Source organism: Miniopterus schreibersii, assembly GCF_964146895.1.
Source record: "Miniopterus schreibersii genome assembly, chromosome: 4".
Lineage (NCBI taxonomy): Eukaryota > Metazoa > Chordata > Mammalia > Chiroptera > Miniopteridae > Miniopterus > Miniopterus schreibersii.
This window is the reverse complement of record NC_138105.1, coordinates 79,642,511-79,669,504: the sequence shown is the minus strand read 5'-3', so window position 1 is coordinate 79,669,504 and position 26,994 is coordinate 79,642,511. Positions and strand designations below refer to the sequence as shown.

General features: G+C 55.8%; 1 protein-coding gene across 8 annotated transcripts; it reads right to left on the bottom strand.

Annotated features, from left to right (window-relative positions):
• Window positions 1–992: 992 nt before the first annotated feature.
• ADAMTS10 (ADAM metallopeptidase with thrombospondin type 1 motif 10) lies at window positions 993–20,135 on the bottom strand. 8 transcript variants are annotated; one of them, XR_013998794.1, is made up of 26 exons: window positions 20,028–20,135; window positions 17,750–17,828; window positions 16,311–16,497; window positions 15,724–16,070; window positions 15,219–15,375; window positions 13,981–14,198; window positions 12,011–12,094; window positions 11,772–11,917; window positions 11,344–11,387; window positions 11,090–11,195; window positions 10,856–11,002; window positions 10,518–10,659; window positions 7,564–7,671; window positions 7,069–7,214; window positions 6,918–6,981; window positions 5,881–5,983; window positions 5,491–5,624; window positions 5,278–5,401; window positions 4,405–4,485; window positions 4,168–4,331; window positions 3,948–4,074; window positions 3,732–3,861; window positions 3,159–3,363; window positions 2,721–2,886; window positions 2,487–2,646; window positions 993–1,744 (listed from the first exon to the last, which is right to left on the bottom strand). XR_013998794.1 is itself a non-coding variant. In XM_081137146.1 (26 exons), the coding sequence occupies exons 3-26, from the start codon at window positions 16,396–16,398 to the stop codon at window positions 1,635–1,637; spliced, it is 3,312 nt and encodes a 1,103-aa protein (XP_080993272.1). In that variant the 5' UTR covers window positions 16,399–16,497; window positions 17,750–17,828; window positions 20,028–20,135; the 3' UTR covers window positions 993–1,634. The 8 variants fall into 8 exon arrangements, 7 of the variants coding, with proteins under 7 accessions (XP_080993272.1, XP_080993276.1, XP_080993274.1 ...); XM_081137146.1 differs by having other exon boundaries at window positions 2,721–2,897; XM_081137150.1 differs by having other exon boundaries at window positions 2,721–2,897; window positions 3,732–3,857.
• Between the last annotated feature and the right edge of the window lie 6,859 nt (window positions 20,136–26,994).

Below are 26,994 nucleotides of genomic sequence, written 5' to 3'. Positions count from 1 at the left end.
CAGACATGTGCCTTCTCTGGGGTCCCTGAACGAACACCTGCTTCCAGAGCAGCCTGAGATGGTCCTTCCTTTAGAACAGTCTTCGCACGCACACATGGGTGTCAGGAGAAGGGCAACGGGAGTGGAGGGTACCAGGAGCTGGGTGTACCTGAAAGGTTCAACTTTAGAGGTCAGATATGGATTTAACCCTCAGCTCTGCTACTTCCAGCTTCCTCCCATTTTCTCATCATAAAACGGGGATGCAGGCCCTCCCAGCAGCATCTGGCAGACACTGGATCCATCACGTGTGAGCCCATGGCCTGATTTTGGGGAAATCAGCAGGCCATGTACTGGTCTCTTGATAATTGAGGAAATGGAAGTTCTGAGAGGTCTTTACCCCCCAGTACCACACAGCAAGGAGGTGCCAGAGGCAGCAGCCAAGTGGCTGGGAAAGCCTGGCAGGGAGGTGGGAGGACCCAGATATCCCTGCAGTCCAGTGTTGCACAGCATCTACCTAGAGGTCGCCAAGACGTGTTTGCCCCCTTGTGGCTTCATATTTTGAGGCCCCTTTTCTGAGTCTTGTGCACGTTTGCTACCAGGATTGGTTTGGCATCTGCCAACCTCAGCAAATGCCTCCAGGCACTAAGAGTGAATACACAGGCAGGAGGACCCCCACTTTGTTGGGGCATACAGGAAGGCTTCTGGGAGAAGGCAACCTTATGCTGAGGCTGCAGGGTGAGGTGGAGTTAACCAGGTAAAGAGGGAAGGGGAAGGTACACCTGGCTGAGGAAACAGCTCAACAAAGGCAGGTATGGCTGGAGCTTTTGGAGTGACCAGGAGTGTGGTGGCCGGGATGACAGGTGCTACTGTCTCAGACTGTGAGAGACTCTGAGAGAAGCTGTACATTTGTCCTAAGATCACTGGGCTCTAGTCTGTGTTGGTAAAAGCCCCCTTCCAGGATGCTGGGGCTGCTCCAGTCTGGGGTAGGGACACACACACACCACATTCGGAAATCTACACAAGACAGAACTTTATTGATGTAGCACTTCCTGGCAAGGGGTGTGTGGACCCCAGGGTAGGGCCTGTAGCACCATCATGGGGGTGGTGTGGATGTTGGGGTCCCCCTGGAGCAGGCCGGGCACCACCTCTTCTAACCCACCCCTGTAGCTGGTGTTGTCAAGGGGAGGGCATCAGGGAGGTGGCACTAATCCCCTCTCCCCCGTGGCAGACATAGACCCCCTCCAGCCCAGAGTGGAGGGATAGGGCAGTGCTGGGGGTCAGGGCACCGGCTGACCCCCCTTCCCCACCCCCACTCTTCACAGTATGTATTCCGATCAAAGGTGGGGGAGTTTGGGGTGCTCCCTAGGGGTGGGTGAAGAGGGCGCTAAGTCGAACAGTTGTTCCCTTCTCCAGCCCACCCTGGAGGGGGTCTCACTGTGAACTAGGAAAGGAGCTGAGGAGGGGCCCTGGGGGTGGCCAGCCCCTCTCCATCTCCCAGCCAGGGGCCCTTCAGGGGTTCCCAATAAATAACTTCCGGTGCCATCTCACCCTTCACTCCCAGCGCCTGCCCTCCGGGCTCCTGCAGGCTGGCCAGGGACAGCCGCCCCTCCACCCCCAAGCTGGCGCTCAGCTGTGGCTCAGGGGCTGCTTGCCCTCTAGCGGCCGTGGCAGGTTTTGCAGCACATCTGGCGGAAGTAGGCTCGGCTGCAGAACTGAAATTTGAGCACTAGGGGGCAGTAGGCGACCTTGTTCACATCCTTGCACTCTGTAGAGGGCGGGACGGGGTTGGAAATCAGGTCTGGGAGCCCCTGCGCTTCACGTGGATTATTTCATTCCACCCTTCTAATGCGGCATCCTCTCAAGTGAATGTATTTTTTACCCACTGATACATGAGAAAACGAGAGCAAGAGGTGGAAGGCGAACCCAGGCAGTTTGATCCCTGTGCCTGGAGTAAGTTATCCATTGCTACAAAAACTTTTACTTAGGTAGAAAAAATGGGTATATTTAAAGCAGTGGTTCTCAAGAGGATGTGCCTCTCCCCCCACCAAGGGGACACTTGGCGATGTCTGGAGACATTTTTTATTTTCACCACTAGGGGGAGGGGTCCTACTGGCATCAGGCTGGTAGAGGTCAGGGATGCGGCTACATATCCTGCATTCACAGGGCAGCCCTACGACAAAGAATCATGTCGCCCAACACGTCTATAGTACCTGAGGTTAAGAAACTCTGCTTTAAAGAAAGAGCATTAGGCACATAATGCTATCGGTGGAAATGAATAAGTCGGAGATCATGGAGGTGGCTGGGGGTGTGACCCAAGTTTGAGCCCCCTTAAAGGATCAGGTGCCTAAAACACTTGGCACACAGTGGCAGTTAATAAATGTCTGTAGTGAGGGGACAGTGAGGCTGGCCCGGAAGAGCCAAAAAGGCATTTCGGTGGTTGGGGAAGGTCTCCCGCTGCTTCCTCTGGACAGGGCCCTCCTGGTGCCCCTGGCCCCTGGCTCACATACCTTCAGGGCTGTCCCCAGGGGGCGTGCTGTCGCACTTGGCCTCGCACTGCTGCGTGGCGGGCGGCCGCAGGGCCTCAGCGCACTCTCGTGAAGGCTGGCCGGTGTGGCTGGAGCAGCGCACCGCGCGCTGTTGCTGCCCGAGGCCGCACTGCACGGAGCACTGTGGGGCACCTAGGATGAGCCACCACCCAGCCACCCCGTCCTGGCATCCATCCCCCAGGGGCGCCCACCTACCTCACCCCACTCCCCTGCCACCCAGCGGGCAGGGGGGCAGCGGCGCAAGTTGCATCGCATGGTGGCTGGCGGCTTGGCTGCGGGTGGGCAGTGCCCGGGGGGCAGCGTGGCGCGGTGGTCTGCGCTCTTGCAAAGGACCACTCGGTGGCGGAGGCCCGGCCCGCAGCTGGGGGTGCACTGCAGTTGGAGGGGGCGTTTCATGCTCAGTGGGCCGTCACCCCTCCCTTCCCCACAAGCACAGGGAGTGGAGTGGATGTTGCTGGTCCAGTGGGTGGGGAGGAGGGGCCGGCTAACCTCGGACCAGTCAAGGGTGGTCCACTAGGGCTAGCAGGAGGCGCTTGGGACAACGGAGGGGCACCTCAATGGGCACCCGGTACCCAGATCCTGCCCTGTGCTGCACAGGGACTGAGTTGGGCAAAGGTGGGAAGGGGTGCTGACCTCTGACCAGTCGAGGGCGGCCCACTCCGGGGGGCAGGTGGGGCCGTGGCAGGCCTCCAGGACGGGTGGGCGCGGCTGCGGGCACGAGTTGTCATCCAAGGTCTTTTCCTCGGCAGCCGACATGCGGCGCAGACACACAACAGAGCGGCTACGCACACCCGCATCACAGCTGCGGCTGCAGCGTGACCAGTTCCCCACAACCCAGCTGCGGGGGACATGGGAGTCTGAGAGCAGTGCCCGGACCCTGGGGCACTAGCATAGCCTCCCCCGCAAGCCAGCATCATATGGAAACTGGCACCCGGATAACTGCTGCTCCTGCAAGGAGCAGCCCCAAGCCCGCACTTGGAACATCATTTCCCTGTCCCCACATTGGGGGCAGGGAGGCACATCACCCTAAAGGAGAATGACCACCTGCACTTGACTAGGGAGTATAGACTCCGATTCCAGGAGAGCACTGACTGTACTTTGGGGAACACAGTCACCCCAATCCTGGGACCACTTGCTCCTCTGATCTCAGCAGCATTGTCACAGCAGTACCTGTCACCCCCACCCTGCACCCTGGCAGGTACTCACTCAGGCGGGCAGGGCTCTGTGTTGCAGGCCCGCTGCCTCTTGGGAAGCTTGCTGTGGGCACTGCAATGGTGGGGGGCCACGGCTGAGCTGTCCAGCTGATTGCGGCATTCCACTGCCTGCACCTGGCTGCCTGGGGGCAGGGGAGAGGCCCACTCAGCCCTGCCCCGTTCAGGTCAGGTGACTAGTGCCCACCCCCTGGCCCCACCCCGGCCTCACCACCGGCACACTGGGCAGAGCACTTGGTCCAAGGCGAGTAGTGCCAGGAGTAGGGGGGCAGTGCATCACGGATGATGGGCGCGTTGAATCGGTAGCGGAGGGCAGGCAGCTCTGTCTTGGCCAGCACCTTGGGGTGAGGTGGGAGTCCATCAAAAGGAAGTCAAGTTTGGAGTCTCCACTAGGGTGCTAATGTCTTCCTGCACCTTGCTCCCACCATTACCATGATGATGAGAGATGCATTAATGGGTCCCAGGGCTTCTAGGCTCTGCGTCTGATTCGGCCCCGGTCGCAGCTGAAAGGTGGTCCCAGCCAGGGACAGGCGGTGGGGCTGAGGGGTGCCGGGCACCCCCTCCAGCAGCAGGGACTCCTGGTCCCCCTTCAGGGCTAGGGGATAGTGCAGGAGTCAAAATTCCAGCCAAATTTACCCCCAAGCCTCATCCCCTCACCTCCATCTCACCCAGGTGACTGAGGGAGAGGTTCAGGTCCTGGATGAAAATGTGGATGGAGCCTTTGGGGATCCAGACGACTTCCTCGTACCCTGGACGGTGAAGCTAGGTGTCACCCACTCGGTCCATCCCCCACACCTGCCTGCCTCCTTCAGCCCTGAATGATAGCGGCTAACCATTACTCTACTAAGCACTTACGGGGACATCACACTGTGTCCCTAGCTCCAGCCCCAGGAAGTACATGTCACCACGCCCATTACACAGATGACAAAACTGAGGCTCAGAGAAGCATAGCTACTTGTTCAGGTTTGACAGCTAGGAAGTAGCTGGGCTGGGATTTGAACCAAACTTTCCTGCCTCTCTAACCACCAAATGGCCTGATCTGCCCCACCTTCCGCCACCTACCCCAATAAGCAGCAGGTGTAGGCCTGGGCAGAGAGGAGAGGGCACTGTGGAGGCCCCGACCCACACAGGGTTACATGGTGGTTTTATCAGTTGGAGTAGGGTTTGCAGTGGGCTTCACCACTTATGGTTCCCTGGGAACCCGCTGTCCCCACCTGCCTGTGTCCCCAGTCCTGGGTTATCTGCCTGGACCTTCACACTGTCTCCTGAACCACACTTGAGCAGGAGGCCCCCTGGATGGGGGAGGGGAGAGATTTGGGTTCCCACGCCCTTGGACATTTTAATTGTCAACATTTAGGCTCCAGAGCCCAAGCCAGTCCCTGACCCTGATCTGAGGCATCGTCGGGTCCCCAAGACTTTTTGGGGTCTCAGCACTCCACTGGATCCCTGGATCTGAGAACTTGCTAATCTTGACCACTGTGGTGGGGCCAGCGTCGCCTCCAGCCCGGGGGGAGTGTGACAGGGAAGTGAGAGTATCTTACCAGCCCCAGGGAAGGCTGCACTGAAGACCCCCTCAATGGTTTCACAGCTACTGCCGTCACCCCCACACACTCGGCACTTGTCTTCCCGCAGGTCGGAGCCCAGGACCCGGTCGCAGCCCACGTGCTGGGGAGACCAGCAGTGGTGGGGGTTTCAGTGAGGTGCTATCCCTCCATCCCCCCATCCCTCTCCCTCTCTCTGGGAGTCCCCTCCACCTTGCACTCGCCGCTGACACAAATGTCCACCGTGTCTGGGCGGCAGGGTGTCCCATCCACCACGGCTGCTGCCCTCTCCGTGTAGAAGTTGAAACCTTCTGCTAGGCAGGTGAGCGAGCAGGCCTTCACGCCCCCTGGGGGGCATGGTCCCATCAGACCAAGGGCCAGGAGGCCCTGGGGCTCCCTGCTTGCTCCCTGGGGGAGGTAAGGCCAAGAGGGACAGACCCCAGATCCATGAAGACTGGGCAGGCTAGGTAGACGGAATGGGGGTTCCCAGCGTCCAGTCTGGCACTCTGGCTCCTTGGGCGAGAGGAGGGCTCAGGGCAGACCCCATGGTGCTGTATCCACCTGCTGTTGGATGCTCCCATGGCTTCCCAAGGCCCAACTCACCTCCTCGGTATGTTTTCCACGTGTAGAACTTTCCACGGAAGGGGACACTGTCAAATTCGGAGCACTGCATTTCCCTAAAGTCCTGGGAGCCAGGGGGACAGTCCTGGGGGCATGAGATGGGAGAGGGAGGGAGGCCAGGTGTCCAGGGATGGAGTTAGGGCAGAGGCCCTGGGTGAGGAACTAATGCTCAGAGCAGAGATGGGGAAAGGGGCTGGAGGAGGCCGGAGGCCGGGAGGCCAGGGAGGAGGCTTGAAGGACTGGATGGTAGCCTGGGCTAGGTCCAGGCAGTGGGGCTGAGATGGGACTAGGTGACCCATTAGATGTCAGATACAAGCTGGGGATGATGCCTGAGTTTCTCGTTTCAGACCCTGGGACCTTTCTTGAGAGAGCGGAACTAGGAAGGAGCGAGGCAAATTGGGGAAGGTGCCCAGCTCTTTGTGAGTGTGAGGGGCATGTGGACTCCTCAGAGACACGAGCCCACCCCTCAATAGCTCTGCACCCCCTATGCAGTAAGCCTCGTGCTTACTGGGTGTGCACACATGATGCATTTATACCCGGATGCAGCCATGGGGAACCCCAGCATTAGAAAAGGGGCAGCAGGGAAGCTGAGAAAAGGAGACAAGAAAGCGCAGCCTAGGAGGGGCTGGGAGCACAGGACTTTGGTGACGCAGGAGAGGCGGGAGTTTTGGACAGGAGGCGTAGTCCCTGGTCAGAAGAGGGCACAAGCAGAGACCGAAAAACGTGGCTACTGGGTTTGGTGACAGGGAGCTCAGGAACAGCTTTGGGGCAGGGCTCTTTGGGGAAATTGGGCTCTGAAGGGAGGGGATGGGGGTGGGGTCGATTATTTCTACATGGAAGACTCATCTACTGGAAGATTTGGAAGGAGCCAGATCCCTGGGGAGGTGCCAGGGGGTAACTGGGACTGGGGTGGGGGGCATGTGTAGAGGGGCAGAGACAGAAGGCCTGCGGCCTGCGGGGGCTCGTTGGAAATTCATTTATGCCTTTTGCTCCAGAGGGATGGGGCTTGGGGAACTCACGTCAGTGTTGCAAGAGCGATGTCGCCGTCTCTCTCCCAGGCAGTACTTGCCCCCGATGGTTGGCCTAGAAAGGGTGAGGGAACAGGGGATGGGGCAGGGGAAGGAGGGGGCCGTCCCCTCCATCTCCTTGCAGGGGGTGCTGAGGACTGACCTGGGGCTGTCGCAGTGCCGGCTGGAGGAAGACACGCCACCGCCGCAAGTCCGGCTGCAGTCGCCCCACGGGGCCCATGGGCCCCACGCCCCATCCACGCCCTCAGGTCGCGACCCGAAGGGGACGCACACCCGCTTGTAGCACCACTGTGGGGGGGACGGGGAAGGGTGAGCCCAGCCCAGCAGGCCCTCGGGGGACGGGTGCCCATTCCTGCACCCCCCTCCCCCCACCGGAGGTCTCAGCCGGGGACCAGGGCGCAGTCGGGTGGCACAGGGGTGTGGCCAGGGAACCAGACAGCTGTCAAGGAAGGGGCAGGAAGCTCCACTCGGGGGGCGAGGGCGCGCGGGGGTTGGAGACAGTGCGGGGTCGGACCCAGGCTAGGGGCGGGGCCTGCAGGGAGCAGGCGTGGCCAGAGCCCAAGTGACAACTTGAAACAAGCAGCGGGACATGGTGGGAGGGGCCGGCCCAAGGACCGGGGGCCCGGCCCGCGCTCACCCCCTTGTCGATGGTGTGCGTCTGGCACAGCGTGCCCTCCGCCGCCGGGATGCTGTTGGTGATGCACCGGTTGCTCTTGCTCAGACACCACAGCTCGCTGCAGACCTCCTGCGGGCCAAGATGCCCGCTCAAGCTCGCCCCCCCAGTCCTCCCTCGGGGGGGACGGGACCCAGGCGACCCGCTCACTGCCAGCCGGGCAGCGGGGCCCCAACGCTCCTCTCCTGGGTCTCAGGGACTCTTCTTGGCTACCTTAGCAGGGCATGGCCTGGGACCTCCTCTCTGCCTACATGTGCACTGCACTCACTGAACACCTACGTGCGCCATAAATTCCCGTGACATCATTATCCCAATTTTACTGTGAGAACACCAAGGCTCAGACAGGTAGGGTCACTTGCTGAAGATTACACAGCTACTAAAGGGCAGCCTGGTTACTAAACCCAGGCCTTTGAAGGGTCTATGATGGAGCCCCTTTTCAGTTCAGCCCCTGGCACCTCCTGAGTTTCTAGAAGGAAACATGGGATTGCTGAGGAAGGAAGAGGAAGGATTCTGGATTCCTTTTTGGGATGGGCAAAGCAGCCCACGGAAGAGCAGTGGTTCTGAGAGATCAGGCCTGGAAGAAGGCTCAAGTCAGGGCTCCATCTCTAACTTCTTTCCAGTGGGTGGTTCCCTTCACTTGAACTGGAGAAGTTCCCAAAGGTTTTAATCTATGGAGGGTTAGGAGAGGACAAGGCCAGGCTGGATCTGTGTGGGACATTCCTGTTTCCATCAGTGAAAAAGCAGTCCGCATTCTTACTGTCTGAATCCCGCTTGGGCTGGGCCAGGACCTAGCAGCAAGTCCTATACCAGCCCCAGGAAGTCACTCTGACCCTTTAGGTCCAGGTTAATGTCCCTGGACAAACCCTACTGGGTTCAGGTGTGGCCAAATCTTAGACTCTTTAGCTTAGATCCTGCCCAGCCCCCAGGGTCTTCCCCCTGTGGAGATCCTTCAGTCTCCTTTTTATAATCACATGTAATCTCCTCTTTGAATGTAATCCTTCCAAGTTTTGAAGATTTGGGATTGGACCACTCAGTGGCCATAGGAAAGGACCTTTTCGGGGTCAGCTTCTGAGAGATACCTGTACACACATAAAGAGTTTGGAGGGTTGTCCTGAGATCTGCTCCCTCAAACATCCTCCAGAGTCCCTGCCTTCTGCCCCTTCAGAGTGTACTTCTCAGCTAAAAACTCAGCCTAGTGTTCTGGCTTCACTTGGCTTCTGTCCTCTTGGCCATTTGTAAAAATGTAACATGTTCCAATCCCACTTCTGACACCTCTTAAAGAGAACGCCTCTTCCAGTCCCGCTTTCCCTCCTCCCCACAAGGACACACTGTGGAATGTATGGATGCTTCAATCCTGCCACTCACTTGTAACACATTTGCCCTCTCTGGGCCACAGTTTCCTCATCTACAAGATGGGCCTTGCCTACATAAAAGGGTGAGAGGCATGTGACAGAGTAGATATGAAAGAGTTTGCACAAATGCCCTGTCACTGAATAATAATGACCATAGCTAACTCTGGACAAGACACTAGGTAAGCCCAACTCCTTACACATATTAACCAATTTACATGTAGTCAACAATTCCCCCTTTGCCAGGAGGGCCAGGAACATGTTCCTTGGAAAAATAAAAGAGAGAATCAATTCAACCTACAGCTAGCACTGGCCCATGCTTGATATTCTGGCACTTCCTCCCCATCCCCACCCCTTTATAAAATTTGGAGTCATAGAGAGACCTGGATTCAAATACCAACTCTGGGAAAGATAGCCTCCTTATGCCTCAGTCTCTTCATCTGTAATGTGGGTATAATAGGATCATCAAGAGCTTAAATGAGACAATACATATCATGTACTTAGCATATAGTGAATGCTCAGTAAATGCCAACCATTGTCATCATCGTTAGGATACCTGGGGCACAGAAGATGCTCAAGGTAGTTTCAGAATTCTTTTAGAATCCATTAGAGGGTGATGTAGTTACCAGTTGAGTTAGGGTGTGAGGGTGAGAGAGGAATGCCAATTACATGTAAATTGATCCAGGGTTTATCGCCTTGTCTTGCACTGAAATGAAGTGAGGGCATTTTAACAACTGTCTACTCCCCGTTTTAACATGGCCTTAGCTTGGACATGGCCTTGCAAACTCTGATTTTTTGAGTCTGGAGGGTGTGAAGTATTGGGGCTGGGTCAGGCTACTAGGGCTGAGGCTGTGAGGCGGTGGGGGGTGTGTTTTGGGAATTAGAAGAGGTGGGTAGTAGAGGGGCAGACCCCAGCTGAACTGGTGGCCCTGGTGGCTGAAGCAGGAAGCCAGCAGACCTCCAGCCCCCTGGGGGAAGCTGGGAGCAGGACCCCTGGCTCACTTCTTTATGCACAGCCAGAGCTTTGGGAGCTGAGTCTAAATCTCAGGAAAGAGTGGGGAGTGGTCATGAGGTTCAGAGCTTGTCCAGCTAAGGATTGGGGCCAGCAGATCTGTGTACCAGTTGGTAGGGGATGTGGGGAGTGCAGACAGGGTGTCCCTGGAAGACTCTGTCCAGTTTTTTGCCAAGTGGGGAAAATGGTTCTTCCCCAGGGAAACTATTTCCACCACGTCTGAATGTTTGGTTAAAAATGGCCCACTTAGGGCTCTTGGGACCTTAGTTCTGCTGCAGCCTGATATGCTGCACCGAAGGTGGCCCCTGAGTCTCTCCCCAGCCCAGTTTCCAAATCAGGGGTCTGGAGAGCCAGGAGATCCCATTTTTGTCTCCAATCTTGTCTGACTGTGACATTTGTATAACCCCAGGCCCCTCTGTGCCCCCAGGCCACATGGAGCTCACTCCCCTTCCTGGCTCTCCCAAACCCACTGTCTGGGGTGGGGGTGCCCATGTAGAGTCACCCACCCCTGCAGCCCCCTCCCCTCCCAGGAAGGAAAGCAGGAAGGCTCTCTCTACCCCGTATTTACACTGACGCGATTTGACTCCATGCTGGAAGCGGCACTGCTCATCTGCATCGTAGGCCTGGCCGGGCGCCACTGTTGGGTACACGAAGTCCTGTCTGGGGGGCCGGTTGTTCAAGCAGAGCCCCAGGCCTGAGCTGTGGCAAGAGGAAAGCAGCTGTCATGATGGGGGCTGCAGGCCAAGAGCTCAGGGGGTCCAGCTGGGTGGGGGTCCCGGGGAGCAGCCCCTGCAGGTGACACAACCCTTCTCAGAGGCAGCCCTGGTATCCAGAGGACCCCTGCCCCGCAACATGAGTGTGAGCTTCTAGGCAGGATAGGTGGATCCATCCTCACTCCAGAAAGCTGGTGATGTAGTCACGGCTGCAGGATGACCACACAAATGGGTTGGTCTTCATGGTAATGTGGGCAGCCATGAGCTTCGCTGGGTCCTGGCCCCGGGCCCCACAGCTGTTCCCCACGCCGTCGTGGTTCATGCCAAACCTGGGGAGAGGAGTGTTGACTCTGCTGGATGCCGATGAACCTGCCTGGACCCTCCTGTCCTCCCCTTCCTGTGTCCCCTGGCCTCACGTGTGTCCGATCTCATGGGCAATGGTGAACGCTGTGGCCAGGCCAATGTCCTCATTGATGCTGCAACTTCTCTCTCGCTCACACATCCCTCCCACAGGGGCCAGGCCTGGGAAATAGGCACGTGGGGTGGGGCTGGGGGCTCAGGGCTATGTTGGCCAGCCCCATCCACCCTGTGAAGTCCCCACCCCCACCAGGGCCAGGGCCACCCAGCCCACTGCCTTCAAAGGTGCCTGAAACCTAGGGGGCATGGGTACCTAGTGTGCCGCAGGGTTTGTTCTTGTAGATGCAGATGTCATAGCTGTGGAAGGAGAGAAGGGCAATGAGGAAGCTGGGGTGCCTCCCTAAGCCCTGATGGTGCCACAATGCCTGTTTCTGGGGTCAAGGTCTGCTTGGGAGGTGCTCACCCAAAACCTCACGCTCTGCCTCCAGCTGGCCTTGGGGATAACGGGGGGCATGAGTGAGTGACCGACTGAGTGAAGGAGTGCATTAGCACTCAGATGGCCCAATACCCGCCTTCCCATATTCTTAGGCTCCCAGCTGCCCCTCCCATCTCTGGTCCCCAAGGGGACAGCTGAACAGTCCCAGCTTCTCTGTCTACCAGCTGATCCCCTGCTTGGACCTGGATGGTCCCCTGGATTACTTTTCCCCTGGCCCACATCTTGGAGTCCTCCCCACCCCTCACCGCGTGATGAGCACCGCTGTGTCATGGTTGGCCACACCGTTCTCCGGAATGGCGTTGCCATGGCCGCTGCGGTTCACGATGGATTTCTGCCACTTACAGAAGCTGTCCAGTGACTTCCCGGCGTGGTGGGTGATCTCCAAAGTGGGCTGAGGATGGACAGAGTGAGGTGCATGGGCGCCAACCACCCTGGAGAGGGCAGGTAGCACTGGAGTGCAGGGGAAGGGGTGGGGCCCCCGCACCTGGTCCTCCGTGAGCAGGATGAGCCGTGTTACCAGGATATTAACGATGTTTCCCAGACTCGAGTCTTGGAAAAGTTTGGCAACCTGACCTCCAAGAAACAAGAGAAACGGAGTCTTAAGAGGGGTCCAGGGTAGCAAATGGAAATATAATGACAATAGCTCACTTTAATCAAATACCTACTGTATGCCTGGCCTCAGGCTAAGTCTGTGCATATATCTTTGAATGATTATGATCATTCCCATTTTGTAGATGAGCAAACTGATGCTGAGAGGTTAGGAAACAAAGCTGGTAGGTGTCAAAAGTGGGATTCAAGTCTGGTAAGCCTGCCTGCAAAGCACTGGATGCTTGCCAGTACGTTTCTTTCTGACTCACCCTTGCTCAGCTAGTCAGTATTTTTGTCCTTCAACCCTCCCCTGCCAACCCCTGGCCGCCTCGAGTGTCTCTGCCCAGAGGTGGCCTGAGGGATGTGCCTCATTCCATAGCTATCTGAAGGTACCAATCTGAGCATCACTACAGTACGGGGGCACGAAGCTCTAGAAACAGTGGTCAGAGGGAAGGAGGGTGCGGCCCGGGGGTGAGTGGGCATCAATGATGCAGCCCCACCGTGCAGTGATCCTGGGGCCCTAGGACATCACTGCCCCAATGTGGAAGCCCACGGAAACCCCGGCAGGTTTTAGGAAACTTTGAAAACCCAAAGGAGGGAGGGGGTGCTGGGGAAGAAAGTAGTGGAATCAGACAAGATATCATGTCAACACGTATTGGGCATCTGTCTGAACTTTTTTTTTTTCTTTAAATATATCTTTATTGATTTCAGAGAGAGGAAGGGAGAGGGAGAGAGCGAGCTAGAAACATCAATGATGAGAGAGTTGTCACTGATTGGCCGCCTCCTGCCGGCCCTGCCCTGACCGGGAATCAAACCTCGATCTTCTGGATCCTAGGTCAATGCTGAACCACTGAGGCACGTCCAGCTGGGCTGTCTGAACTTTTTCTTTCCTTTTTTGCTTTAGTACAACAAGAACACCACTCATCAAGCCCTTATAATGTGCCAAGTGCTCTATCTGGTTTCCCTCCCACCAACTCTCATGCTCTGCAGCAGATACTATTATAACCCCATTTTACAGAGGGGGAAACTGAGGCTCAGAGAGGTCCAGAGTCTTGAGATCTAATACAGGTATTGAGTATGTCTTGAGTGTAGGTCAGTGAGGTTAGCTGTGTGAATTCATAGGTGGGTGCATGAGCGAGAACTCCGCATGCATATGGATGTGTGCCCATGTGTGTACTGGTCACCTCAACAAGTACCTGCAGGCTGTGTGATTTTTTTGTTTTGTTTTTGTTTTCTGTTAATCCTCACCTGAAGATATTTTTTCCATTGATTTTCAGAGAGTGGAAGGGATGGGGGAGGGGGAGAAAGAGAGGAGGGGGAGATGGGGGACATCAACGTGAGAGACACATTGATTGGTTGCCTCCCTCTTGTGCCCAATTAGGCTGGGGATGGAACCTGCAACCCAGGTATGTGCCCTTGACCAGGAATCAAACCCATGACCCTTTGGTGCACGGGCTGACACTCTAACCGCTGAGAAAAGCGGGCCCGGGCCATGCTGATTTTTCTATAGCAAACAATTATGCAGCCCTTACTGTGCACTAAGTGCTGTCCTAAGCACTTTATCAATTCACTGCATCCACCTTAGTCTTATGAAGTGAGTGCTATGATTATCCTCACTTTACATATGAGTAAACCAAGGCAGAGGTGAGGTCATTTGTCCAAAGGCATACAACCAAAAAGTGGCAGAGCTGAGATTCCAGCCCAGGCTGGCTGGCTTCAGAGTGATGCTCCTAAGCACTGTGCTATGCAGTCCTCCTCTCTCACCCCGCCCCCGCTCTATTCTGTTCCTCTAGCCTCAGGTCAGGAATTGCGGGTGGGATGGTGACACTCTCACGGCTTCATTCCCAGGGAGGGGGAGGCACTTACAATGTTCATAATGGCCAGCACGTACTGTTCCACATCTCGGCGCCCGTGGTAGGCCACCATCATCTTGTCCGCCACTACCAGGGTCTCCACATAGCGCTCTCGGCTGACGGAGCGCTTCAGACCCAGTTGGCTGCGTTCTGTTTCATTGCCCACGGGCCTGGCAGGCGGCGGCTTCAGGGTGCGCAGCCACCACGGCCGCCCCTTCCATGGTTTCTCATCTGGATGGAGAATTTCTGGTCACTACACTGCTTGCACTTTTGGTCCAATTCCCTGCCTGCTGGTCCACCTGCCCAACGGGCTGTCAAATATCTTGTTCTTTTGCCACTGGGCATTCCAGTTGTACAATGTCTGTTTCTAGAAATGCCCCATTAACTGGATATCTGGTTCTACAACGATGTGGCTACCCTACTGCCAAACTAGCTGAACAGCTGCCCAGTACACCATGACAACTAGTGTGACTATACAACTTCCTGACAGTCCCACGACCTGCACGTCTGTGTAGCAGCTGGACTCACTGCCGGAACTGTGCGATTGCATGTCTTCTCGGCCTTCCAAATATGGAACTTTATAATCAACACACTGCACAACTATATGACTGTACAACAAACCAACTGCCTTTGATGGTCTTACTGCCCAACTGTACTCTAGCCTGACTGTCCACTGACCACCTACCTGACTGGCTGTCTGTCTGCCATAGTATCCTACTCCCAATCTCTCTAATTGCACAACTCATTGAATGTCCCAGAGCTCTGCATTTCCACCAGGCAGCTATAGTTTTCTAGTTGTATGATTGTCCTGGTAAATATTTTGTTATTGTTTAGCTTTCTTACTCTCCCATCTCCTAAATGTCTAATCGTACAGCTGTCCTCCTGCAAGTCTGGTTGTGAACCTGACCTTCTGAATGGTGGATGAGCCCTTCTTTTGCCTAGCATTTTAATTGTGCAACTGCTCAAATATCTGCTACAATCACCCTGCTGCTCAACTGTCTGATCAGACAGTAATCCTGGAGATAGATGGTTTTATACCCAAGCACCTGTATGGCTGTCTAGCTGCCTGTTTCACTGCTGAACCACCAGTGATGGATGGGCTGTTTCCCTGCCCCACTGTCTGACTGATGCCAATCCTCCCCTCACATAGCTGCTTGCTGACCTTCTGGATAAGAGACACTGCTGCCCCCTCTGCCTCAAGGTAAAGATGTTGTGTAGCCCCTTTGCCCATCCCCAGAGAGACAGATGTACCTCTCACTCCACAGGCTGTGTCCAGATGGGGGTGTCGCAGGGAGGAACGCTTGTACACCACATGGGGGCCACTCTCCTCCGGGCCCCGGCCCCTCTTGGTTCCACTTTGCAGGGGCTCAATCAAGTATTCTTCCTCATCTGCCACAATCAGGCCATGCTGTTGGTAGGGAGGGAATGAGACAGAGGGCTTGGATCAGTTCCAGGCCCTCAGGTGCCCTATTTCTTTATTTTGTTCCTTCAACCTTCCTGGGTTTAGGTCCTATTCCTTTTATAATCTCTTGAGAGTGACGTTCAGCTGATTATATTTCAGCCTGACCTAAAGGATATTCATTTTCCTTTAAGTACTGCTTTAGCTGCACCCTAAATTAGCTAATCCTTTTGATTAGATCAGAATGCTTTAAATATTTCCCCTATGATTCCCTCTCTGACTTATATTTGGAAGTGTTTTTCTTAACTCCCAAACTCATGGGCATTTCCTCCCTGCCTCCCAGAATCCTCTGCTCACCAGGCCCCCACAGGTGCTGATGGCCACATGAGAGCTGCCAGCCTGGCCCTGCAGGTGGCCAGCATAGAGGCAGTGGGGCCGGGCAGCCCTCTGCCAAGCCAGGCCCTCCCGTGTCCAGTACTCCACAGAGACGTGCCCTGCCAGAAGGCGTGAGCTGCGGGTCAGGTTCAGCAGGAAGTGGGTGCTGGGTGCGGCCACCTTGTAGAAGAGGCGGGACTCTGCTGCAGGCCCTGTACCCCGACGCTGCCTCCGGGGGGCAGGGGGAGAGAAGGCCAACAGTGCCCCGTTGTCATCCACTCGGGTGGGGAAGGCGATCTCATAATTCTCCAGACTGGACAGGAACTCATCTGTAGGCGAGAATCAGAGGCCTGCGGTGGGCCCTGGGAAGGACTTCTGTGTCCTGGCTGCTTGGCTGCAGGGCAGACGATGCTAGCTTCACTGGCTCCTGAATCCAGGTTATGGGGCTGCCAAGATTCTGGACTGACCCCAGGGCTTTGCACTCCTCACCCCCAACTACAGTCCCAGTCTCACTGATCCCTCCTTAGCTCCTTGCTCCCTCCCCACCACTACCCCTGGACCACCCCTACCTTGAGACCGGAAGGCGTATGTGACCTCGAATGTGAGGCCCAGCCCCAGGGCGAGGGCCCAGCGGAGGATCTGGCAGGCGGGAGCCATAGAGGCCACGTGTCCACATGTCTCTCCCCAGCCCCGGCTGCCGGCAGCCCCCACAGCGCCGCCTTCCCTTTTCACAGCCTGGGCAGCATCACTGGGTTCCTAGGAGGGAGGAGCTGGGTCAGGGGATGCCTGATCCTGCTGCCCAGCACACACTGCCAAGGTCCCTCACCGGGCCGACAGGGTGACCTGTAGCTCCTTCCTCCTAGTCTAGAGGATGCGCAAGGCATTTCCCCTGGTTGGGAGATTCCAAACACATTTCCTTACCCTGCAGCTCCCCATCCCATCCCCCGCAACCTCCCTACACTCTTAGGACACAGAGGGACCTTGGCTCCATCAGCACCTACTATGTGCCTGCTATAGGCCTCAGCAATTTCACACCATTTCACTTCATTTCTGCAATAACCCTGGGAGGATCCATTCACTGGGTAATGACTATACATGATAGGGACACAATCCCTGCCTTCCCTTTTTGGGCTCAGTCTCCTAGGAGTGAGAGATGACAGACAAGTAAATGAAGAGATGAACAAACAAGAGTTCAGATGCGACACATTCTCTAAAAGAAATAATGGGGAAGCTCAGAAGCAGAGGTGTGAAGGATGAAAAGACACCAATCATACGAAGAAGAGATGGTGTACCAGGCAGAGAACAGCAGGATCAAAGGCCTGGAGGCAGGGAGGAGCTTGCTGTGGATCCTGGACCACAAGGCTCATATACAGGGGGCAGGAGGCCAGCAAGGGGAAACTGGCACAGCATACACTTCAAGGCGGGTCAGTGTAAGATTTCGGCCTAGATTAACCCTGAGGCCAGTGCTTGGCTCCTCCCTTCCCACCCCATTTTGGGGGCTATGCCTTTGGATGCTTTGCCATAGGTAACACTGTTTACCATGCCAGCAGAGCTGGAATCCCCTACATCATGGTCTCAGTGACCTCTGTTCCACCCTGCATTTCCAGCTAGGCCTAGTCCTGCTTCCTCTCCCTTCAGATTCTTCCTGGGAGCTCCAGGATTCCTCTGGTATCTGCCCCAGGCCAGCCTGACACAGACACCACTTTGGGCCACCAGTCTGTGCCAAACCCTGCTGTCCCTCCTGTCTCCACCCTCCTCCCCCTTAATCACACACTGTCTTGTTTTCTTTGCAGCCTGGCCAAGTCTGGGAGCTGATCCTCAAACAGTGCAGTTCAACTCCAGAGGGATAGAGCCAGGTTTTCTGTAAGATACTGACTTAGAAGCCAACATTTCCCGCTTCTGCTTGGACTCCTCCAGTGATGGAGAGCTCACTCTCTGGCACTCTGTGACCCAGCTGCTCCCTTCAACTGGCTGATGTTTACCCCTTGTTTTTTTGTTTGTTTTTTACCTCTGGGGGCTTCAGTTAGTGCCACGGTGTGGGATCCCTGTGTGTGAGCCTCTCTGGGCCTCTGTTTCTTCTTCAGAGCCTGGACAGGGGCAGGGAAGTGAAAAGGAGCTGGGCTGGGTGTGGAGTTCAGGGGTCACTGAGAAAATGCTGCCCTTCTCTCTGGACCCAGTGAACTTCCTCTTGGATTTCAGCCTTCCTTTTTCCCAGCACACCACCCCTCAAAGCTCCCTCCTCTCCCCTTTTGCCCCCCCCCCATTTCCTCCTTCCTCTCCCCTATACCATCCTGAGAGACCTTGACTAGCTCAGGGATCAAAGCCCTTCCTGGGTGGACTCCCCTGGGCCCCCTCCTGCCTTAAAGGCCCTTCCCCCAAGCCAAGCTGGCAGCATTTTCATTGCAAGAGGCTGGAACCCCTCCCCCACTCCTATCCCTCTCCTTCCCCCAGTGGTGGAGAATCTTCCTCCCTAAGTGGTTCTGTGGCTCTGATCTTGGCTGCCCCGTCTTTTTGCCTCTTCTCCTGCTCCCACCTCAAGTCTCATCCCTGTTCTGAGGCTGAGCCCCTCCTCCCAACAACCTCACACCCCCTTTGTGCTTCCAGTTCAGGTGGGATGTGGGGTGCAGTGCTGAAGGATCCAGCATAAGTGGGTGGAAGAAGGGGGGGAATGCCGATGGGCGGATAGGGGTCTGGAGGGGGAGGGCACATAGGTGTCTGTAGGGCAAGGCAGGGGAGATGGCCTGGGGCAGTGGCCCAGCCTTTGGGGTGGCTGGGAAGTGTGACCTGCCCTAGGCATTGGTGGGGCCACTAGAGGGTCATTGGGTATGAAGGGGGAATATGAAGCTGTGCGGGGGGGGGGGGGGGGGGGGGTGTAGGGGATTCCAGGGCCCAAGCCTGCCTGGGACAACAGATGTCAGCAGGGGATTTACTGTGGTGTGTGTGTGTGGCTGCAAGAGCGTGACTGTGTATGGGTGTAACTGTTATGTGACTGTGTGCGGGTGTATGTGCCCATGTGAGGCTGTGTGTGCCTGTGTGCCTGTGTGTGTGTGTGTGTGTGTGTGTGTATGTATACCCAGGCCAGGCCAAACCCCCAGCCCCTCCTCCCAGAAGGCAGGAGGGAGGCAGCCAGCCTGGGGGAGGGTGCCAGCAGCTGGAGGAGGAAATGCCGGCGGAAAAGGCCCGGAAACAGAGGCTCCATCCCCTCCCCGGGATCCTGGAGGGACCCGTGGCTCCACACCCAGACCTCCTGGGCCAGCTAGGAGGACAGGGCTGCCGGGCCTCCCTGTGGAGGCCAAGACCTCAGCTGCCCAGGCAGAGGCCTCGCCAGCCCAGGCTGCCAGCTGCCTCCGGGCGCTGCACATCTGGCCGGGCAGACCCTGTGAGGCCAGCAGACAAAGGCTGGCTGCCCACCCCACCCTACCCACAGCCCAGTGGGTCCCCCCTAACCAGCCACTAATTAAAGGCCTGGAGCCGGATGGGCTGGCGACACCCTGAGACAGAAGGCTGTATCCTCCCTGACCAACTTGGGGGAAGTGGGCGGCGCCACTCTCACACCCAGACACACAAATGCACACTGGCAGACACTGTAGGTGACCCCACCTGCGCAGCTGGGGACCAACAACTGGACGCCACAGACCCACAAAGGACCTCCCCACACTCAATACACACACACACCCCAGAGACACAACTACACACTCCCAGCCCTATGTGCGTGCACACACACACACAGACAACCTTGAGACAAACACAGGCACACAAACACACACCTGGGCTTACACACACAGACATGTATACACTCATTCACACAACCAGACCAGGGACAAAGTAACCAAGTCCCACAAACCTTGACACACACCCCAGAGGCACTTACATACAGGCATTTACACACTGTTACACTCAGATGCACCCGGAGAAAAACACAGATGTTTGCAAACACACACTCATCTAGACATTGACACACACAGCATACAATTTATGCACACACGCTGGCTTACACACACTTAGGCAGACACACAACACCCCCACACAATCACACACACATTTTCATGCAGACTCACACATGCAGAAACACACTCACACATACGTGGATGTCCACACGCACACATCACATACACACCACAACCAGGCGCTCACTAGAACTCAGTGTCGCACACTCTTAGGGACACCGCGCACCAACACAACCCCCACAGCGGGACGATTGCCATGGCCGTCCCCATCCGACGCAGACACACAAAGTCCCCCGAAGTCAGGCCCCCCGCCCGGCCCGCGAGCCCCTGCGCCGTTACCCGCGGCCGGCCGCCCGCCGCCGGGGCCTCAGTCGCGTCTCCGCCGCAGTCTCGCCGGCCGGGCGCAGGGAGGAGGGAGGGAGGGAGCGAGCGCGGCGGCGTGGCCGGGGGAGGGGGCGCGGGGACGGCACTTCCTGAGCCGCCAGCCAGGGTTATAAAAAACCCCCAAACCGCGCGCCGCCAGAACCCCGCCCGCCGCCGCCGCCGCCGCCGCCGCCGCCGCCGCCGCCGCCGCCGCCGCCGCCGCCGCCGCCGCCGCCGCCGCCGCCGCCGCCGCCCGTCCTGGGCCGCGGGCTGGACGCGAGCCAGGGACCCGGGAGCTCCGGCCCCCCGCCCGGCCTGGCGCCCCGCCGCGGGGATGGGGAGAATCGGGCGGGCGGGGATGGGGGAGGAAAGGATGGGCCGGGAGGGGTGAAAAGGGCGGGGATGATGGGCGGGGGGTGGGAGGGAGAAGAAGGTGGGAGGGTGGGGGAGGGGAGAAAGATTAGAGGAATGGAGAGGGAGGGAGAATTGGGTGGGGGTAAGGGGACCTGGGGGAAAAGAGGAACCGGGTGGGTGGGGGAGGGGGAAGGTTGAATGGAAAGGGAGGAGGAGGTGGGGGCCTGGAGGAGGAGGCAGATAGGGTCGAGGGTCAGGGTAAGGAATGGGGTGCGAAAGAAATGGGAGGAGGGCTGGGGGAGGAGAGAGTCCGCTGCCTGGCCAGCATCTACAGCATCGACAACAGCTGTTATTTATTGAGAGCTAGTCCTCCCTCAAACAAGCACTTATTGGGCGCCTCCCGTGTGCCAGGCACTGTGCCCAGGGCCGCTGAATCCATCTCAATTTTCCCTGCTCTCCCGAGCTCTCCTCTGGGGGTTGGATCTGCTCTGGGCCTGGGTAGTCCCATTTTGCAGAAGAGGAAACTGAGGACAGTGGGGAAGAGTGAAAGCTGGGGAGGGGGGTTGTTGGTTGAAAGCTGAGGGGGAGGGTCGAGGTGGGGGGAAACTCTGGGTCATAGCTAAAAAGATGTGGAGCTAATGCGTGAGTGGGGATGACTGCAGAAGGGGTGAGATGGGAACCCCACGTGGCCAGCTGCCCCACAGGCTTCCAGGTGCCTGGCCAGGGGCTGGTTCTCCTGGAGGGGGAAAGGGGGTGCTTCCCAGACTTAACAATTCCAGGCATTTTCCAGGCCTGGCCCCCAGGAAGCTAGGCAGAGCCTGGCCTTGCCCTTGGCCTTCTCTGAGTCTTTGTTGCCTCGTCCATGGTGGTGATGGGACCTTTATAGGGCCGCTGGGGGTGGGGTTCAATCAACAGCAAACATTTGTTTTGTTTGTCTTGAACTTGGAATGACAGGTCAGGGCTCCTGCATGCAGCAGGCACAACACAAATACCAGTCTCCTGGAGCTCCTGCTAGTTTGTAGCTCCACCTCCTCCCTGTCCTCAACCCAGGCCAGGCTAGAGGGGCAGGGTGTTTTCTACCCACTATTCCCAGGGCCTCCTGAGCCCCCAAGAGGAAAAGGCTCAGTAAGCCAGCTCTGGGCTGGGCCACAGGGCCCTTCTTTACCCGCAGGCCTACTGGGAGCCTGCCCTGAGCTGCCTTCTATGGCCCTCTTTCTCCATCCAAGAGGTGGCTGCCTTTGCGTTGTTTGCCCTAATGCTAGAAGCTCCCGCCTTCAGCCCAGTGGCTGCTCTGGCTACTAGTCCTTAGTCTGGTGATGGCATAGCCACTGGCAGCCCTGGGAATTTCAGGGCTGCTTTTGAGCTGGGAGTTCCAGGCTCTGTCACTTACTAGTTGTAAACCTCTTCTAAACGGGCCTTCGCCCCATGCCGCAGCCCCAGAGGTCCCTTGGGCTCTCTCCGTTTCCCCTCTGGGTGTGGTCTGGGTGGAGCATGAGACTTGGCATATAAGCCACTTCTACCTTCCATGTCTTGGGCTCACCATTGATTGGGGGATGGGCATGTCAGGACTTTTGCAGGGAATCCTGGGAAACAGACTTTTAGATCTTGAGTAGCATTTGAAGCTGAGTCCTCAGCTTAGACAACCTCTTGTAAGAATGAAGCCACCAGGTAGAGGAGGCTAATGGTCCCAAGGGCATCATTTCAGCCCTGAGCAAACTGTTCTTGAAGCCCATAGCTGGGCTTTCATTCATGTAATTTTTATTGAACACTCTTTGGTGCCAGGTGCTGGTTTAGGTACTGGGGACACAACCAAGAACACCACTCTCCATCCCCCACCCCCATCTTCTGAAGGTCTTGGCTCTGCCTCAGGGCCTTTGCACTTGCTGTTCCCTCTGTGTGGAATGCTCTTCCCTCTGATATCCCGGTGGCCTATTCCATCTCATACTTCAAGCCTCAACTCAAACATCACCCCCTCAATGAGGCCTTCCCACCCATCCAACACTTCAAGATTACACCCCACAAGCCTTCTCTTTCATTCCTTGGTTTACTTTAATCTTAGCATGAATCACCACCTGACATTCTCTGTGGAATAACTTACTTATGTTTGTAGATTCTCTGTCTCCCTCACAGGAATGTCAGTTCTGAGGGAGAGGTCTTCACCTGTATGGTCCACAACGTTATCCCTAGTGCCTAGGACAGGGTCTGGCACACAGTTGTGCACAGTATTGAATCAATAGTGAACCCGGAAAAGCTCCCTGTTTGGCATTGACATTTGAATGTCAAGAAGGAGGTGGGGTGGGGTGGGGTGAGGGCACAGCAAGTTCAAAGGCTACTGTAGCCAGTAGTTTCTCTTTTGACTTAAACCAGTTTGGACTGATTTAAAAAATATATATATTTTTTTGGGTAATTTGCAACCTTTCTATCCTGAGTGATGTAATGAGTTGTGCCTAGAGGGATGCAGTACTCCGGTACTGCCACAGGAGGGCGCAATGGAATCCCATTGTTGTCCTTGGACTGTAGAAACGGAAGAGAATATAACCATGATGATGAAGATGATGGAGCACTTGCTTTGCGTCCTGTTTGTTTGTTTGTTTGTTTGTTTGTTTATTTATTTACTTTGGTTAATCCTCACCCGAGTCTATTTTTTTCCATTGGTTTTTTTTAGAGGGAGTAGAAGGGAGGGATGGGGAGAGGGAGAGAGAGAGAGAGAAGCATCAGTGTGAGACATATCAATTGGTTGCTGCCCGCAAGTGCCCAGACAGGGGCCAGGGAATGAACCTGCAACCCTTCAGTGTGCTGGCCAACGCTCTAACCACTGAGCAACACCTGCCAGGGCCTGAGTCCTGTTTTAAATTTACATCAGCCCTATGAAGTAGGCACCATACCCATTTCTCAGATGAGAAAACAGAGGCACTTGCTCAAGGTTGCTCAGCTAGGAGGGGCAGAATCAGAAAAGAACAACCTAGATTAAAGTCACAGGTTATCTGACTACCAGGGGAAATGCAGGTGGCCTTGGAGGCTGAAGACCCCCCCCAGGATGGGAGGGAATCCTCTAGGGGCTCTGGAGTGGGGGCTTTGCCAGAAGCTGGAGCCCCCATCTCTAGCCCACCTGTTGGATGCTTTTCCCAGCGGTGGAACTGGTGCCTCTTTAAATGTTGGGATGAATCACACCTGCCTAAGGCCAAGTGAAACTGACAAAAAGCCTCACCTCTCCCGGTTTGGGCATCAGGAAAGGCTTCCTAGAGGAAGTCACATTTAAATAGGCCATTGAAGGATGAATAGGAGTTGGGCAGTTGAAGAGGTGAGGAAGGAAATTTCATGCCGAGGGCACAGCATAGGCAGAGCGCAGGAGGTGGGAAAGTGAAGGGCATTTGGTCAGTTTCTTTTTTGGATTCCTCCTGTGTCTTGAGTGAATATTTACTCAAACTCTGCCCCACCAGCAAGTCAGAGAAAGACAGATATTGTGTGATCTCACTTATATGTGGAATCTAAGTAGATTGGTGGTTGCCAGGGGCTAGGGGAGGGGGCAATAAGAGAGATATTGGTCAAAGGGTACAAACTTACAGTTATGAGATGAGTAAATTCTGGGGACCTAATGTACAACAGAGCGATTATAGTTAATAATACTGTATTGTGTACTTGAAAGTTGCTAAGAGACTAGATCTTAAATGTTCTCACCACAAAAAAGAACTGATGCCCGACCTGCGTGGCTCAGTGGTTGAGTGTCAACCTATGAACCAGGAAGTCATGGTTTGATTCCCGGTCAGGGCACGTACCTGGGTTTCAGGCTTGATCCCCAGTAGGGAGCGTGCAGGAGGCAGCTGATCAATGACTTTCTCTCATCATTGATATTTCTCTCTCTCTCTCCCTGTCCCTTCCTATCTCTGAAATCAATAATAATAATAAAAAGGTAATTATGTGAGATGATGAAGGTGTTAGCTGATGCTACAGTGGTGATCATTGTGCAATACAGTGTAGACATATGTGATAGGCAGTTAGACAGACATGAGCAGAGCAAGGACCATGGGACAGGTACAGAAGGTCACCAGGATGGAAAACCCTGGATGCCTAGCAAAGGACAATTGTAGGGTGGGACCTCGCCCCCACGGTGGCCTTTCCTCCCCTAGCATATCACTGGTCATGTGGTCTGGACTCCCTAACCTTTCCTCCTTAGAGATAGTCTCTAGGCCTCAGTTGTATTTCAGCTCCAGGCCCAGAAAAGCAACAAAACCAGCCACAGCTGACCTCAGGACCAGCTGCTTGTATAACGACCCCCCCCACCCCGATGCCAAAGCCAACCAATAAATCAGTAGAGACCGCAACTCTGAAAGGACACACCTGGAAAGCTGCTGAATATTGTAATAAGATCTTTCCCTGGAACCTCCCCTAAGATCTCCAAGCTCAAAATCATTAGGATGGAGGACCCAGTGCACTGTCCCTCCTGGGAGCACGCCGGGGCTTTCCCCTTTGCCCCCCACCCTCCCAGGTATGTTAGCATTAGCCTTAGCATTAGCTTCCTCACTCCCAAGCTCCGAGGGCCCTTCCTTTGCCTCTATAACTTGTTTCCTGGTCTGACCCCAGCAGACTAACACCCAGTGCCTTTCCCGCCGCCTAAACATACATATATCAAATCACTACGTTGTAGGCCTTAAACTTACACAATGTTAGATGCCGATCATATCCCAGTAAAGCTGGGGCAAGAGAAAACACAACAAAAAAACAAACTCCACCTTGCAAATGCAGCACAACCCTTCCACCTGCCTCCTCAGTTTCCAGTGAGCCCTGAATTCCCCTCCTACCTGCCGCTCCCATCCCTGCATTCTGGCACCCACAGGTCCCCCCTCTCACCCTATCCAGCTCTGGGACCTGCTGTTGGGACTGTCACTCTTGATCTCAGAGTGATGATCTGAGGGCTGGCCTCAGTTTCCCCTCCACTGCTGGGGCAGACATGGCTCAACTGGACCCCTGGGCCACCCCCAGTGTACACGGCCAGCGATTATTCTAGAGCTCAGCAAGCTGTGACCTTGATATAATCTTCAAACTCGGCTGCCTTTCTTGTTCTGCCTCACCTGGACCCTCTGTGCTGCACCCAGCACACCCAGGTGAGTGGCGGTCCTTGGACTTCTGCTTGTGTCCTGCCCCGTGGGCATCACAGAGGTGTCCGGGCATTTGGGAGAGTGTGAATAAAATCCCCCCTCGTGCCTGAATGAGAAGCCCCAGTGTGGTGTGACTTCCTTAAAGCTTGTCTGTGTGTGTGTGGAGGGGGTGAGTGAGGGGGGCTCCGGGGCTGGGGGCCTGGCTTCAGCAAGGCCAACCTTGCTTCTTGGGTTCTGATTCTTCATCCTTAACAAGCTGTCTGTCAGCTTTGGGGACCAGAGGCCCCCAGGTGGCCTGTTTGCCTGCACAGCCATCTTACCACCCCCAGGAAAGTCAGGCCCAGATAGAGCGTTCGTCCAGATGCGTTCCCTTTCCCAGGGTGGTGCTGGCCTCTCTGAGGGGGCCAGAGTGATAAGTGGGAGCCAAGGTGCTGCTGGGGAAGACCAGGAGGGATGAGGGGGCTTGGGATGGGGGTCCAGTTTGAGAAGGAAGCAGATGTGGGGAACACCACGAGGGGTGCAGTTTCCACTCTAGGGGATCAGCTAAGGGGCAGTGTCCAGGGCAAACCAAGACCCCAATGGACAACCAGTCCCTGGCCTTCTGCTGGGCCCCATCAGGGCTGTGTCCTTGGCCCCAGGGAGCAGAGACACCTCTAGAGAAACAAATGTGTGCTCTGGTCCTTAGACTTTGCATACAGGGATGCCTCAATGGGACTGTGAACTTGGAAAACAAAATGCGGCTGGTTGCCAGGAGGGGCCCTGGGTGTGGGGGCTCCAAAGTTTCAAGGGGGACCTGGAGAGGTGGAGGGGGAACCTCTTGACTCTTGCTTAACTGCTGTGTGTCCCTGGAAAGTTGCTTGGCCTCTCTGAGCCTCATTTTTTGCATCTGTGAAATGCAAATGCCAATATTGACACTCAGTGTGTGCTCGGCTCACCTGTTGGACGAGAGGCTGGGAATGGTGTCTTAGGCAATCACGGTAGGAAGGCCGACAGCTCTAGACCAGCTTCATTATTTCCCTCTCATCCAGGACATTGAGCACACAGTTGGTACTTAATAAAACCTGGCTCAGCCATTAAGGACCAAGATTCCTGGGATGGAGTGTCCTTAGGTGCTACCTGTGAAGGCTCTTCTGCAAGTCTTGAGGCCTAAGAGGCTGGAAGGGGGTGAGGGAGGGACAGGGAGGGGATGGGATTTGGGATTTTACCCCGGGAGGGTGGGGTGGCCTAGAGGGCTGTGGGCAGAGGAGGGAAAGAGCAGGCCAGGCCCTGGGTTCTGTGTCTCATAGAATCCGCATAGTCGCTCAGTGGTTGATGCCTTGGGTGGCCGTGTTTCCCAGATCACAGCACCGCTAAGGGGTGATTCATGATTTGAATTCACACCCTTCTGCCTTCCTGGTGTCAAGAATATGCATGAAAAGCTAACTCCTGTTATTGTCTTTATAAAGTAACCACATTGAATTTTGTGGGCTCACAATGCATCTATTATAACTCTA